The sequence below is a fragment of the Anopheles gambiae genome, chromosome 3, assembly GCF_943734735.2.
Source record: "Anopheles gambiae chromosome 3, idAnoGambNW_F1_1, whole genome shotgun sequence".
NCBI classification, from domain to species: Eukaryota; Metazoa; Arthropoda; class Insecta; order Diptera; family Culicidae; genus Anopheles; species Anopheles gambiae.
Window position 1 is genome coordinate 38218108 of NC_064602.1, and position 16103 is coordinate 38234210.

Consider the following 16103-nt stretch of genomic DNA (forward strand, 5'->3'; position numbering starts at 1 on the left):
CAATACTTGTTGTCTGTAAGTTTCTTTTCCTATCCTAAAGTTTATTTCCGATGCTATCGGCCAGGCACACAAATGGAAAGTTTCACCCGGATAGAGTTGGTGCATGTTTTCTCCCGTGGCTTATTATTATTATTGAGGTCTTATGGGGATTTTAAAGCGGAGAAGGCCCTTTCCGGGGGAGCATCCTCTTCTAACCGGTACCCGCTGTGCAACCACACCGAGGATGTATGATGGTACGAGCAGCTTATCAAAAGTGTAAATCTAGCAAATTAGATTTAACTTTGCTCCGACAGACCACCACGGCAAGGATGGGAAACGATTCTTCCAGATCAGGAAGAAGTCGTTTCGATCGGTCACTTCGTCGTCCCCAGGAACATCGGAACACACGGCAAAAGAATTCAGTTTGGAAAAAGTTTTCTTTGGCAAAGAGGCAGCCCGGGTGACAATGATTATGTTCCCGAGCCAAGGAAGAACATACATCCGGACACACCGAGGGTAGCGATGGACGCGAGAAGGGTGGAAACCTTTCAAATCCCGACGAACTCCTGTCTTGGAAAATGAGCGTTCCAAGCGACGAACGTTCCAATTCCGATTGCTTCGATAATCTTAGCGAACGTTCGTGTAATGGAGGACCGGGTACACATTCGGATCGTTTGTCACTGCGAGTTAGGAAGTAAATCCGTTTCACTAGTTCTCCCAGAGGGAGAAGATGATTGAAGCAAAACTTTTCAATCCATTCGATCCGTTCGCTCGTGCGGTACCGGAACTCGCATGGGCGTTCCTCCAAGGCGGACGGTTGCTCGGCAAAATGGCATTCCTTAGAAGACAGGAAGAAGGATGCACTGTCACAGCTTTAGGTTGTGTCTGTTCGGGGCGCAGTACGCTTCGGGCGGTAGAATCTGTGTCTGGCTGTGATTTGATTCCATTTGCCAAATTGATTTTCTGTTCCTACGGTGTGTTTTTTTTTCTTTAGTAGTCTGTTGTCACTAGAGCTCAGAGCGCGCTTTCGACTGCCAACGAAAGTATATTTGTGCAGTCCTTTCTTTTACTTCGTTGTCTAAGTTAAAACAATAAAATCAGACCGAGCTCAGAAGGGAGGGGAAATGTTCTTATCTGCTCTATTTAACATGCTCGAGACTGAATTAATCATCAGCTGATGATGGATAAACATTTGCACCTCGGGTAGTGTGTGAAGCGTTTGTATTGCGCTAACATCAAAGGATCAAATCACTATTTCTAAAGCTCGGCACCAGCACAGCAACTGGAGAAGAAATGTTGACGTAAAGCTTCTTCTTCACCTTTGTTTCGCTTTATTTATTAGCCCTTACACCGGTAAGGGGAAAAAGTGTTTGTTTGTCTTCGCTTTGTGCTTGAGTCCGGCGGTCAGCTCATCAAGCATTCCCATTGAGTAGAGAAATCAATCAGGATCAAACCATTCAATTGAACCGTACATAATGTGCGGGTGTCATGATGATATCCTTGCCCGGTGTGATCGACACGCACCGAGAGCTATAATGTGGCACTGCGCCGCCGCCACCACCGTTCCCAGTAGAAGTGAAGCCACAGAAAAACTACCACGCTGGTGAACGCCACCGGAATCGCAAAACCGCGTCCAACCACGTACGGAATCTAATGAAGGCATTCACCTCCCGTCAGACGCTCTGTCGTACCTTACGCGGAGACGAGACGAGCTTCAGGCATGACAAACATATTCTTCACCTTTTGTTTGACGACAAACAGTTCCGGTCCCGCTTCCCGGCCCTACCTGACCTGCTTTTCCCTTTGGCAAGGTGGTCTTGACTACCCTGCCCTTGGCTGGCCAAATTCAGCGCCATCATGGTAGGCGCAACGCAAGGTATCTATTTCTCCCCCTAAAATACAATCCCTTCGCTTTGAGCGCTTTCTCCCTCCTTGCCAACACGTGGCAATTTCCGGCCAAGCCGGTATGGCTGCCGTATCGGGTGGACACGTGAGTAAATATGGCCGATAGAACGAAACGCACCCAATTCGCGGTGGAGAGGTGGATTGGTATCGTTCAACCAAGCTAACAAATATAGGGAAAAAATCACCACACCTCTCCCCAGCGCCAATCGAATAATCCCAGCACCAAACGCGCGTCCTTGACACATACACACACAGGCACAGCGAAAGTCAATCGGATATCGAAATGCTATTCCCCGAGATTGTTGGTACAGCGCCCGGTACGCCAGGACGCCCGCCGGGCAATGTCGATGAAACGGTTCGGACGAAACGGAATGATTACTGCTAATGATGTTAGTTGATAAATATGTATGAATTCCATCTCGAGCATTGGCACAGTGGCCACGAAGCCCGGGAACCGGTGATATCGAAGAGGATTTGGATTTGAATTGCAATTCCTGCACTCCCCTTTGCCTGCACCCCGTTGCCCCTGTCCGGGCTAGTGGCGTTCTAGATTTCGGGGCTGCTCGAATCGATTCCGGGAGCATACGTAGAGGTTAAATGGGTTAAAGTGGCTTCAGGTGTGTGTGTGTGTGTGTTGATGCTGTTTAGCGATATACCAGAAAGATCTTTATTGTTGTACTATTTGTGCACGATGTTTTAAAAAAGAACGTGAACGTGAAAGTAAAAGAACATGGTATAATGTTGACCGTACTAGAAATGAGAAAAAGCTTAAAGTTTTTTTTTTATTTGCTTTGTGCTTTGTTTTCGGAAATGGTTTCGGAAAAAAACTAAACCCATTCCACAATTCGCACACCAGATGTCGCTTGTATTTTTTCTACCAAATCCACTTCCCCATTCTTGCAATTCGTTCGTTCCGAGTGGTCCACCACCACCCCTGCGGCGCAATCTTTTCGCTCCCTTTTGCTGCTTAGGAGTGCCCCAACTGCGCTACTGACCAGGAGGGTGGACGTTTCTTGTGCAAAATTGGGCAGGAAAGTTTCCCGCTGGGGCAGCTTTCTTGGGTGCGTTTAAAACGATTTCCACAAACTGCTGCCACTGCCAACTGTGCCGCACGTGAATTGTTTGATAAAAATGGCGTTTCCTGTTTTTCTTGCCCCAGTAATAGAAATGGGAAAGCAAGAAGCAATCAGTGATGTGATTCGGCTTACGCAGAAACATCTCAGCCCACTGCTTAAACAAGTACAGTTTTCAAAGAAGCGTATGGTAGGTAGCAGCAAGAGAAAAAATAGCCCACTTATGGTGGTGTTTGACGCGGACGAGAACTTAGAACCATCCAGAGCAGAATGTGCTATTATTTGGAAAACGAACAAAAATTCAAATCTCACCACCATTCCAGGGGGTGAGGGGGACTGGGGCCTATTCGTGGTATCAATATCTCTACCGAACTGAAGTTTTGCTGCATTATGGATTGTCGTTTCCAAAAGTTAGGTAGCTTTCGTTCCCTCGCACACACACACACCCTGCACCGTTAAAGTCCTATTGCCCCGCCTGACGACACTCGCACAGTCACGATGATCGATGATCCAGAATCCTTGATAGCGTGTGCTCATGGGCGTCGTATTGGATGGGAAACTTTTTTGTAAGCGACCTCTCACTCTCTCCTTCCCCATTCCCCTTCATTTGAAGCGGACAAGGCGTGCCCCTTCCTCCCGAAACGGGCATCAGTGCTATTACACTAGCACCAAACGGGAAACGGAAAAGCAATTTTCTCTATCGATATCGGGCAATGCCATCGGTAGCAGCAAGCTACCGGAGGTTGGGCTCCGGGGTGACAAAAGTTTAAAACGGGAAATTGGGAAAAAGTTACCCCGTAGGGTGCTCGTGGGCACACCACCACACAGATCATCTCACCCCGGGTGATGTAGGGAAATATTAGCAGCTTGGGATTAGGAGCTAACGGGGAAGGCAAAAGGAAGAGAAAATGGACCAAGACACACATGCACGTGGGGAAACTATAATGTGCAAGTACATTCCAGAGGTTTAAAGTTAACACTAGGAAGACCCACACATCGTTGTCGTTGTGTCACGACCACACACATACAGAGCTAGCAGTTCCGGTACGGTTTAGAGAGCAAACTGGGTGGGTTTGCACCCTGTGCTGGTTTTGTCCACTCTGGCGCCAGTAGTTTAGTGGCTGTTCCGAACTAATTAGAGCGATTATGTTGCTCAGAAATGTTGCACGTTGTTTGTAGTTTGTTCTTTTGCTGGGAGGGTTGCGCGATGGTGGTTGCCAAAAGTTTGGTTGGTTAAATTTGCCCTGCACAGCGTGTGGCTAGCGTGTGTGTACATTCTTTTTTTGCTGTGTTTAAAATTTCTACAGCAGTTGGCGTGCTTTATACTCTTTTTTATGGATCATATGATCGTTGGAAAACGAAAAAATGGAGAGGAACACCTTTCAATGGTAAAAAAACTAGATTCTATTCATTTAACAGATACTATCATGTAAAACGCTTATTGTCCGTTAAGAAAACAATGCAAATACTGCCTGCGGGTGAAGAAGACATTATAATTTTTATTTACAAGTTCATCACATTCGTTACATCTTCATAATAACATTACAAAGACACTGCACGCGCCATTCTTCAAACACGTGCTATGCTGTTTATGCTATGTGTATAAAATATTCCTTTTTACGGGGCCCTTATTCGCCCGATATTTCTCACCGAGCTGACTTGAAACTGTCAAGCGCGGTTCCGTTCGCTTCCCCTGTTTTGAGGGGGCGTTAGGTTCGTAAAACCTATAGCCAACACGAGCTGGTGTGAGCGCTGTAAGCGGGAGCAGAGCATTATTGTTTGTCTCGTATTTCACGACACTTAATCCATGGTTTATTTTATGGACGGTGCCATAATTTAGCCTAGGTTCATGGTACACCGAACCCGCTGTTTGCTATTTTTGTACCAGCCGGCAGCGCCGCAGCACTCCGCTCATCGTTTGGCTTGAACCAGTGGACCATAATTCAAGTTTCAATTTTTTCCATCTCCTTTCGGTGAACCCCTAACTCATATCACTTTTTCCTCCTTTTCTTACATTGTTTCCTTTGCAGGTGGACACGACAGTGCTGGGGCTGGCACGGGATGGCACAACGAACTGTTGGAAAGCAATAATTTATCGATTCGAAATCGCCACCCTAAAGTCTAAAGCCTATGAAACCATTAGCTGGCGACTGGTGACAGCGTGATAAGATGTTGTGCAGCGAACAGTTGTGAGCCACCGCAAAATGGAGCTTGCTAAGAAAGCACTCGGCTGCTCTAACAGGATCGTTCACGCTACAGTAAGTTTTACACCGACAAGTGGAAATCGACAGCAAAAGTGTAATTAACTCATTGACCAACTTACCGTTATCTCGCGCGAGTGAAAGCATCGTCTTTGTGTCATGAAAAGAAGGGATAACTCGTAGCCAGGCGTCTCTGACGTTATTCGCCTTACGAACGTTATACTTTCTGCGAGCGCTCCGTAGGGAAAAGGAAAAAGGGAGCACGGTGTTAAGAATCCCGGAGCGTAAAACCTAATCTTCTTTCAAGCAATGACTTTGTGGTCGACTACCCGTGGCAGATCATTGCTGTTCCATTTATGAATGGAGGTGGAGTTTTTTTAAGGCAAACCGAGAAAGCAACTATTTCAGTGTCAGGTGAACGAGATTGTGCTTGTTTTGTGACCGGAAAAGTGAGTTACATTAAGAGTGATAATTAATGTTAAAAATAAAAGTTAGTACAGGTTGGTGGCACTACTTGCCACAAGAATGCTTCAAGAGTGAATTGTGCTAATGTGCAGTTTGAATAGTACGGGAAAAATGCATCCTGTCGATGGCATTCTTTGTGTTAGTGCTGAAGTGTACTGGTTCGTGGAGCGTTGTGCCGAATGATGATGTTGTAAATGAGCAGTAAAGTGATGCAAACATAGCAAAGTGGTGATGATGAAAATGCGACGAAAAATGAAACGCAACATAGTTAACCAAGCGTTTTGTTTGGTCGTGATCAACATTATTATTGTGCAATATGCTTCCGGGTTGCAGCAGGCAGCAGTGGATAAGGAAAAACATGGTATGTTTTCAATGCATATTCATTATTATTTATTATTGTATTTTGTTGGAATTACTCGTCTTTAGGTGCAACAGTGTATTTACAAAAATCTGAAAATCCTTGTTTATTCGACTATCTATTTTGGATCTTTTGCCAAACAGTGTATAAACAATCGTTTTATATCTTAAACTCTAAACAAACATACCGAGATTGCTCCTCGCCCTTCTTTAGTACTATTTGTTCTAGACGTACCACACCACAAGTCATCCACGGCAAAATCTTTCTCGGGTGATAGAACTGTGCAGCAATCGAACTAACACAAACGCGAAATGTTTGTTGCGGCCCTTCCAATATTCGTTCGTTTGCTCGTTTGTCAGTTTGTTGCTCCGTGTTTGATGAATGAATCAACCGAACGTGTTGAAGTGAAGTGGGATGCTAGCACCGAGTGTCGTCAGGTAGCTAAAGAAATTGGACGAAAAAAGCTTATCACACACTTGGCCAACAATGATTGATTGAGAACTTGTTGACGTTTCCAAGGTGTACTGCCATTCGTGCCCCATTCCCTGTAGATCCTTCCTATGTGGTGCTTCCACGGCTGTGTAGCAGCACTGGGTGGAGTAAACTTTTTTATTCCTTTCCGGGCAGATCGTTTTCCTTTCCTGGGGCACCTTTTAACCTAGATTTTCTTGTTTGATCCAGCTTTCAGATGCTACGTGGAATTAAGGGAAAATACGAACAGACTCAGAGATAGTCATGAACAGAGTTTACCTGGCAGGCGCCTAGCGGCTCTGGCATTGGCACGAGCGGTGGGTGGCAAAGAAAAGCTTTTTAAGCATTACTGTGCGAATGAACGGAAGAAAAATGAGCTGTTATAAGATTGATTGGAAAGTGAAACCGTATGAAATGGAAACGCAACTGCCTTACTGTTTTGGGGAGCGAATTGGGTACGCTTGTTAAGTCATCGAGATTTTCTTAGATCAATTGGTTGGTTGAAATAATGGAAAACAACAGTATTTCATTGTTAAAATCAAAACGGATGAAACACTAGTAGACATTCATGTTTTGCTTTAAACTTATGCTCTATTATTCAGAGGCTGAAACTGATATTTTATGGAGTACTGGTTACTAAACAATGTTAATGATTGTTATAACAAAAAGACTTTTCTTTCTAGTTCACCGTTAGAATATTAATTCCTATTTGTATGTAATGTATTAATGTACATAATGTAATGTATGTAATGTAGGGGGCGATCCCGTTACATATAAAAAAGGCAGTAAGTATTATGAACAAACATTTACTTATCAATATCATGTTTAATCTTTTCGATAAGTAATCATGATTAATGCGACTATCACTAACACATAAATTTAATGTAGCTAAAATATTTGACTTTCATTTTTTGAAAAAAAAAAACGCTGAACACGATCAAACATGTTCGTTTTACGCAGTTTGCTATGAAAGCCTAAATAAATACAACTAAGGGCAAGATAAGATAAGCTGCTATGCCTAAATATTTTGTTTAAGTTCCTTAGCAAACATACCTTCAAAAACCTTTTTTTGTTGAAAGATGGTCTTCAATTTTTTTCAAAATTTTCGAAATTTAAAAATTATTTCTAATGAAATCGGTTGTATTTTATAGGACACAAAGTTGAGTTATATATTTCTTCGCTATTTTGTTTTGATAAATACACAACTTAGGAAAGATCAAATGATGAAATAAACTGATTGACAGCAATGAACACCTTTACGGTTTAATTTGAAAAGGCTAAGGTTCACGAAAATTTATAAGGTTATTCAACACTTTCACCTGCTACAATACAAAACGATTAAGCTACTTCCTTCCGTAAACGTAATCAAAGAAAGAGACAAAACAATTCCAGTTAGAAACAGACAGAGACAGGGAAAGGATAAAAGCAACAACCAGAAAAAGGGTTGAATTACCACAAATTGTCAAAGCATTGGTTGACACTCGAAGCAATTGCTGAGGGGAAGTTTTCACCATAGCCCACCAAATTGCAAAGAGGGAAGTCGCATAAAGTCAATTAGACACCGTGGGCTAAATCGGAGTTTTAAATTTTTACGACTGTCAAATTTGACCCCGCACACAACGATAGGATGGTGCCACTGCTTCAGTTACGGACGAAAACCGGGCAGCCATTTGTAAGGTAACGTGCCAGCGCCAACGCTACGCCGTCTTTGCACCAACTGTCCTAATTTCTTCGTTCAGCTAATCGCCACGGGACACGATCGAAGGCAGACGGAGATAATGGGAAAGTTAATCTTGACAATTTATATTTACGCACTCTTAACGGTACATAAACGGGCAGAGCTGTGGCCCGGCCACTTCCTTTTTAGATTATTCCAGCCCGGGACTTTGCGAAAGGGTTAATGATATCTTCGTAAGAAAAATGAAGATGAAGAAGGTTTTCATTGAGAGTGTATTTGTGTATTTTTTTAATACTGTTGATTTCAGGGTTCCATTTTGTTTTAGATAGTATTTAGGAGGATATTACTCAATTAGTTATATAAAAATAAGATAAAAATGATAAACAATAGTTTATGGATTAAAGGAAAAATATGCCTTAAAAAGCGTTATAACTATTTTCGAATGCAAATAGTCTCTGATATTACAAAAATGGTTTATTTGCATGCCTTTCTCTATGCAAAAGCTTCATACCTGTTGACCGGTACACCGTTGCTCGTCATTTATGGAAGAATAGATTTTTCTGCACATTCTTCACTCGTGCCCGATGAAAGCACTTGAACATTATTATTCTCGACGATTGCTCGACACTAGCACACTTCCGCAGCTGAGCACAGAACGTTCTGGAAGGCTCACGGTGTCAGGAAAGAGGTCACATTCCGGCTCGAACAAAACACGTAAAAGTGTCATCCTCTAGATAGACGCGTGCAGGAGTGATGATGATGATTCTTCACCTGTCACAATATATCCTTATGCATAAGCTTGCATGGGCTCGCGCACACGACGTTAGAGTGATGGGATCAGCGTGGGAGCTGAATCCCGGGAAGCCACAGGTTCGCCCTGGCTTCAAACCGAGCAACCCGTGTTTCCGGGCGTCGTGATGAGAAATGAATGTGCCAACCATGACACAGACCTGACCGGGGAAGGTACACGGTGCAGAACGGAGGTTGTAGAATGTGGAGACATACATAACAACAGCAAAAAAACACAACTTTTCTTCACTTAACCTCGCAATGCTGTTAGCAGGTTTCATAATTCATCGTAAAACTTGAACTCGGGTCCCTACTTCTCGGGTGGTGGGGATGGGCAAAAGTGGGCCGCTGAAAAGCATAACCCCCAGGATAAGCCTCGCGATATGCCCCCCAGCGGAATGGAACCGTTACTGGCAGTGACCGTAGCAGGAAGTTTATATCCATCCGGTTATGTCTGCCATATCAACTGGAGTGCCACCTGACGATCATTTTGCCTAACGTAGTTTTCCCGCATTCGTTTACTCCACTCAAGAAGTGGCTCCATTCATCATGCCACCATCAAGCTGAAGGTGGGATGTAGCTGCAGGTCCTTAAGGAAATGGAAATTGCAATCCATGCGATGGTCTCATCGCCAAGCATCCTTGATGCAGTGTGTGTGTGTGTGTGTGTGTGTGGGTGTTCCGAAGAGCAATGATAAACTATTTATGATAAATGAAGCTTCACCAGGGTCATCTTACCCTTTTGTTCACGAGCGAATGATCGAAAACTATCATTTTTCGCCAGAAAGGGGAAAACGTATGAAAAAAGCAATTACATTTTCGGTAAATCGTTTTTATTTCCCCTCTTAGCGCAAAAAAAAACGCCTCAAAAATGATTTCAAAAAACGCCATTACTCAATGGCGTCTCGTCTCGTTGATTGGGATGTAAAATTCAATTCTTGCAAACTCCCATCTGCCAGTTTGCTTGCAAATGATGAAAGTTTAATTTGGCTTTAAACGGAAGTACTTGCTTCAGTGCGTATGTTAGAATTTAAATTATATACTAAATTTCCATCTGACTTCGTGATGGCTATTACCTGCGCTATACTTCCGCTTGAACCTCCCCGACATTTGTGGCGTCACTCCCCCTTACTCCCTCTATTGCTGCCGGCATCCATTATGCATGACAAAATTAACGTCCCATTCGGCGGGAGCATATTTACTCTGGGTTAATTGATTTGAATTTTGCAATGTGCTCTCGCACCCGTCTCTCGTGGATAATATGCCCGGCGTATGTAAAAGCTCGCCCGTTCTGCATGTAAAATGTACGAGCATGGAGTAGGACTGTGGCGTACGGTGGAATGAAAGGAGGCACTTCTAGAAGTGACAAGGAATCTTTGTATTGCCAACGCACTATGGCCTCATCGAACGGGGGAACAGGTTGGTCTTCGTTGGCGAAGGTATTGTTAACAAGGCTGTTTCAATTATTAACCGCTTCGCAAGTTGTACGACAAAGCGGCAGTGGAGCGAGCTTTGGTGGCAGATCTCGGCAGGAGTGCTCGTTAGAGTGTTGGTGTGCTGGAGTTTGGATGTTTACGACCAACGATGGGTAAAGACTTTAGCAACGACCAGACTCGCGACGTTGGTCTATGCATACGTGCGGTTTCGGTGCGGTCGACCAACTGTCGTACTGACTTTGTCCGGCTCACGTGACTCGGGGCCGGTGGAATCCTTCAGGAAAATGGCGAAGCAGTGTTAGCTTAAGTAATGACAACTATTCACTAACTCGCATAAACAACTGCTGTTAGTTGAATATTAATTTATTGACGCAAGACCTTCCCAGTGACGGCATCTGGCAGTTATTTCCCCGTACCTTGGGTGCATGCCCTTATGTCGAAGGTTAGCGGTCAACCTATTCGGTGAAAGCAAAGCCACGTTCTGTTTGCCGCAACCATCGGGGAGTAGTTGCTAAGAAGGTATGGAATGTCGTGAAGACATAATGCTATTTGAATGGAATTACTTGCTATGGAGATTTCACTTGCAGGTCTATTATCTGGATTGTATCACAACTTTGATCAGTTGACTGTTAGCATTAGACATGCTAGTACCTTGAAAAAAATGTTTTATTATCATTTTAATGAAAATACTGACTATTTTCAGAAAAACTGTAAAAATTATGCAAAAGTATAAGATTTTTGACATGTATAGAAAGAATACATACATTTAAAAAAATTACGACCAGATTTGGCTACAAGATGGTATTTGTATGCGATTCAATTTATTCATACAAGCAAAACAAACAATTCAATAATGTACCTTATAACCAAGACAGCTATCTGCAGCTTATTCAATTGTATAGAGTTTCCAATTTCATCATCCATGGCTAAGTAACTTAAATATGACCTACTGTCATCAATCCAGCGCTAGCCTTAGGATAAAGCATAACCACAAAAAATGCTCGTACAGTCCAACATTCCCTTTGGACTACTCTTATCACTTCAGCACTTGCCAAAAGATGAAATGGGCGACAACATAAAAACAGAAAATCGACTTTTCCATTCCGAAACCAGCGACACACCAAACCGGCAATAGATGGCGGAAATGGAAAAAAATCCCTGCCCCGTGTTTGCCTACTCGCTCTCGATCGGCATAAAGTGTTTCAGCTTCAGACCGACACCGGACGGGACCGGTGGTTTATCTGATACTTTTCAATCAACTTGGGCAATCCATCTCGATCCGTGTTTCGATCTGCTCTACTCAACGCCATCACTCTCACTCTCACTCTCTGTCTGTCTGTTTATTTGAAGCGGTCGCCCATGTTTCCATCTTTTTTGCATCTATCAGACTTTCATCTTTCATCAAAGATTTGTGCACCGTGCTGTCGTTTTCTATTACCCCACGGTTCTGTGCCACGTTTTAAGCCATCCATATTGGGCAAGTATCTACCAGCGTGCGGAAGCAGCGTATCGTTAGCATAAGGTGCACGGTATATAGTGATTGGTATTCCAGTGCTGCAATAATATTCCATACGGTTGATTTTATTGTGCCCGACGAGCGACGGAAAAATGTGGGAGCTTTGTGCGCTTTACGATGCAATGGGGGGAGTTGAGATAGGGACAATAAATTATTCTTATTGCGGCAACAGACACATTAAAAGAATAGCGAAGCACTGATATTGAAGATATTAATATTATCATGTCGATTTGTGAATTCTAGCGAGCATGATGCGCTCGTTAATACAACATGGCGTTTAACCGATAGTGTATGAAAATGGGGCATGATTTATTCTGTGTTTTACACAACTTGAGCTTTATTGCTACACATTATTTATCGCTGATATTATTGTTTAACGTCATTTTGTGGATGTAATATGTAAAACTTAACTAAAATTTATTTGTTTTGTAGATAGTTTTGTGACCATTTGCAATGCTTCTCTAGTATTTGCCTCTGAAGAACAAAAATTAAGATTTGGGTTCAACGATTCTTTTTTATCATTATTGTTTCCATCAAGCTTTCTCTCACCGTGTAATGTATAGCACATCACGGGTTTTCGCACTCATTAGGATGCTCACCAAACATTTATTTGTGAAATATTGTGGCAGTATAATCGTAGCCGGTTTATTTAGTGGAACGAAGGTAAAATCACTTGGGAGCCGGAACGAACAGTCAGCAACAGAAGCAACAACACCTAACAAAAAAAAACACTAACACTTTACCATCAACGAAGAAGACGAATCCAGCAGCGTCGGGTTTGGCTGCGAGTTGATAAATTTTATGAGGTTAGAAAGTATGCTTTCACCACCACCACCATTTGATGGTATGGACGATTTGCACAGTTTCCCCTCAAAGCGTTCGCCCAGCCCTGCCACAAGTGGTGCCAATGGTGCCGGAACGGTAGGGTGGGATTATTTTGAAAAGGATTGGATGTTGCTGGCGGCTGTTGATAAACCTTTTCAGCATGCTTTCGGATTTTTCGCGCACGGAAGGTTCCCGGAATGGAAACAGGTGCTAAACCCTTGGCAGTCCCTTTCGCCGGCGGAGATTTATGTGGTGGAGAAGCAAAATTTACTCCACCGGAAGGGAGCAGGGGGAATGAAGGGAGAGGGGGGGGGGGGCTGGAGTTTGTAGCGTGTGGGCTTGCAGCGAAAACCATCTTGCAGATTTGCTCCGTGCAAACGGCCATTAAATTACTGGAGGAAGTTAAAAAAAAACGACAACAACTAACCAAACCCGAACCTTAGCACGAGTGAAAATTTCATTCATTTAAAAATGAGCTAGAAAACGATGTTGTACGGTGATGGATGGGGCTTAGACGAAATATTTCTAATTGCTTTTTCCGAAAGGGCAGCAAGCAACTCGAAACAAGTTGTTGCGAGAAAATTGCTTACATGTAAAAAGTTTCAACAACAAGTTACCGGACAAGTTTACCTTGATTGGCGTGCATTATGTTAGAGCATAATCAAGGGTGCACAAATTCTTTTGTCGTGTTACATTGTTCAAAAGCGTTGTACAAAATTATATTCCAAATCTCACCGTACATTGATTGTTTATAATTTTCATTTTCAAAAAATTTCAAAGCTTACATACCGACCCTTTTACCTGTGCGGGCCGTGTAATTTAGCGCACTACATTTCAAGGGCCATACAATACCCATTAATCCAATTTGCCGCTTTCTCAGGCAATCGATAATCGTTTAAATTTTCCATCATGATAAACCCATTCGAATATATGCATACACACCCGCAACACAAGCCTCACCTCACGAGCTAAATTGGTGCTTTTTATTGTGCTATTGTTCTCTCGCTCTATCCTTCTGGTTGCACAATTATGGGAGTGGACGTAGCAACAGCAATATAGTGTGTCGGTTTTCCTTTTTTTTCGCTTTTGTTGGTCCCCACTGGTGTTGTCCGGTCGAACCGTTGCGAAGGATGCATTTATTCAAAATACCAATCGATTGCCTACATCGGTGCGATTATTAGTGCACCGTAGTACAACACCGTGTTTTTGCTGGTGGTCCTGGCGTTGGCGATCTGTTTAAAAAGAGCTAAAAATTCGTCATAATTAAATTACCGATTTTAATCTCTTTTCATTGCGGCATCGATTCGACGAAAAACGGAATACGGTGCTGCACGTTCGGGGTTGAAAATATGCAAAATTGGGCTGGCAGTTTGATAAAAGCGTACGGGGGAAGGCAAACTGAAACGATGCACAAAAACACGAATGAAAGTATTGGTTCATTAAATTTGATGCTGATGAATGCTTTAACAAACAAAAAAAAAACGTGATCACTAAGCATTTATTTATGAACCAGTTTTTAAAGTGCTGTTATGGTCATTCGTAACATTAAACGTAGAAATTGGCTACTAATAGAAAAGTATTGATATTGGTTTTCAATCGGTCGTATTGATTTCTGGATTCATTTCAGCATTTTTCGTTTGAATGTACGACTGAAGCAGGACATTACCCAATAACGAATTTCTCATACATGGAACGGTTTCAAAGCAGTTCTTTTAGAACAGAATTTTCAGCATTCACATCATTGCATGACTTTTCGTTCGTATGAAAACATGGTTGACCCTTTTTGAAGTTGCAAAAACTTTTCACATTCTCATCGACATCTTCCAGCGACAGTTATTGAAACATGATTCACAGTATTGAATTTGATCTTCTTTCATGGTAGAATGTTTCAAGTTTTCAGAATATAGCTAATATGTGTGCTTGTCATCGTGCTGCATTCATTGCGAATGAAGTGCATTCACTGACGTTATTGCAATTCGAATTTTCTTACATTTTATTTTTGATTCATTCTGTTGTGAGGGCACAACAGCTTCGACTTTTCCACAAGTTTAGTTCATGGAGCAGCACCAGTCTGCGGTTGCTATTGAATTACTACCATAAACGAACGAGACAGCCGGAAATGAAAATCAGAATGTGGTGGAATTTGTGTAATTTAGAGTATATTCAGTGTTACAACAGTCCCATACATCACTTTAATACTATTCTAGTACCCATTAGTAGTTGAATGTCTTGGGTAGCAAGAATAAATATTGTATGGTAGAGTAATATTTAACAGATGTTACTTGAAAATGATTGTAGTGCATTTTTTTTTTAAAAAGAAACAAAATTTATATGTTTTCTTACCATTAATTTTAGCGGTCCCGTAATACAGTTGTCACCTAGAACGTCATAATAACAAGCCCGTCATGGATTCAAATCTCATATGGGTCATGGATTCAAATCTCATAATCTCATATGCTATGAGTAATTGATATGTCACAGATAACCAATCCCATTAGTGGAACAGACAGGCCTTGACTAACTGACAACGGTTGTTATGTCAAATAAGAATAAGAAGAAGAAGTTAAATTAAATAAGAAGTCAAGCATTCATAATTGTGTATTACACAAGTGTCAAATATTACGGTCAAAGACGATAAAACAATTAACCAATTTCACTCGACATATTGGGATAGAACGTTTCGCTTGCGAAAATGGTTTCTTCATATTACATGTGAAAGAAAAAACACAGCCCGCGAAGATACACTACATAATTTAGCGCTACATGCACGAGATTGCCAGCACCTGCAGAGAGCTGTCTGATTTGAAAGAGACGTATGAAAATCGCAGCCCGGAATCCCATTAAAGTTACACGGCTTTCAGCTCAAGCAACTGCATCTAACTTTCCGACAGCGAGCTTCTGCATTTAGCATCTGCAGTGTTTTGAAACAATCAACCCCCGGGAGTGGAAGTCTTGAGAAGTGATAGAAACCGTGCTTGAATCGGGCTTGACTAAGAGAGAGAAGAAGAGAAAGAGGGAGATTGCACAGTTTCTCGACTGTGGGATCAGCGGTGTGGGAAAGTTCTCTACAAAAGAATCCTGTGACGGAAGCAAAGTCCTCCAAGTGTGTGGGAGCCGTTGCTTTCATCCGTCCCTTTCGTTTGCTTGCACATTGCTTGTGGTGGCATCAAAAGATTTTCTTATACATGAGTTTCTTACTTCTGAAATACTTTATCCACGCTTTTCCCCAGCCCCCTAACTCCCTTTCCATAGCCATGGTTGCGGAATTGCAATCCTATGTTCCAGATTTCTGCGTGGTGCAGTTGCATTCCTGGCCGTGTACCCGTGTTCATGACCATAAGCCGACAAATGCCAGATTATCAAGCTAATTTAAAATTCATAAAAGTCATAGCGCATCGTAACAACGGA

At 42.5% G+C, this 16103-nt stretch overlaps 1 protein-coding gene across 6 annotated transcripts in view; it reads left to right on the forward strand.

Moving 5' to 3' along the window:
* LOC1279073 (neural cell adhesion molecule 1) overlaps window positions 1-16103 on the forward strand; it is a 200389-nt gene that overhangs the window by 50439 nt on the left and 133847 nt on the right. For all 6 annotated transcript variants that reach the window (XM_061662147.1, XM_061662144.1, XM_061662143.1 and 3 more), the window contains exon 3: window positions 4988-5984. In XM_061662147.1, the coding sequence (XP_061518131.1) occupies window positions 5855-5984 (130 nt within the window). In that variant the 5' untranslated portion in view covers window positions 4988-5854. The remainder of the gene's footprint in view (window positions 1-4987; window positions 5985-16103) is intronic.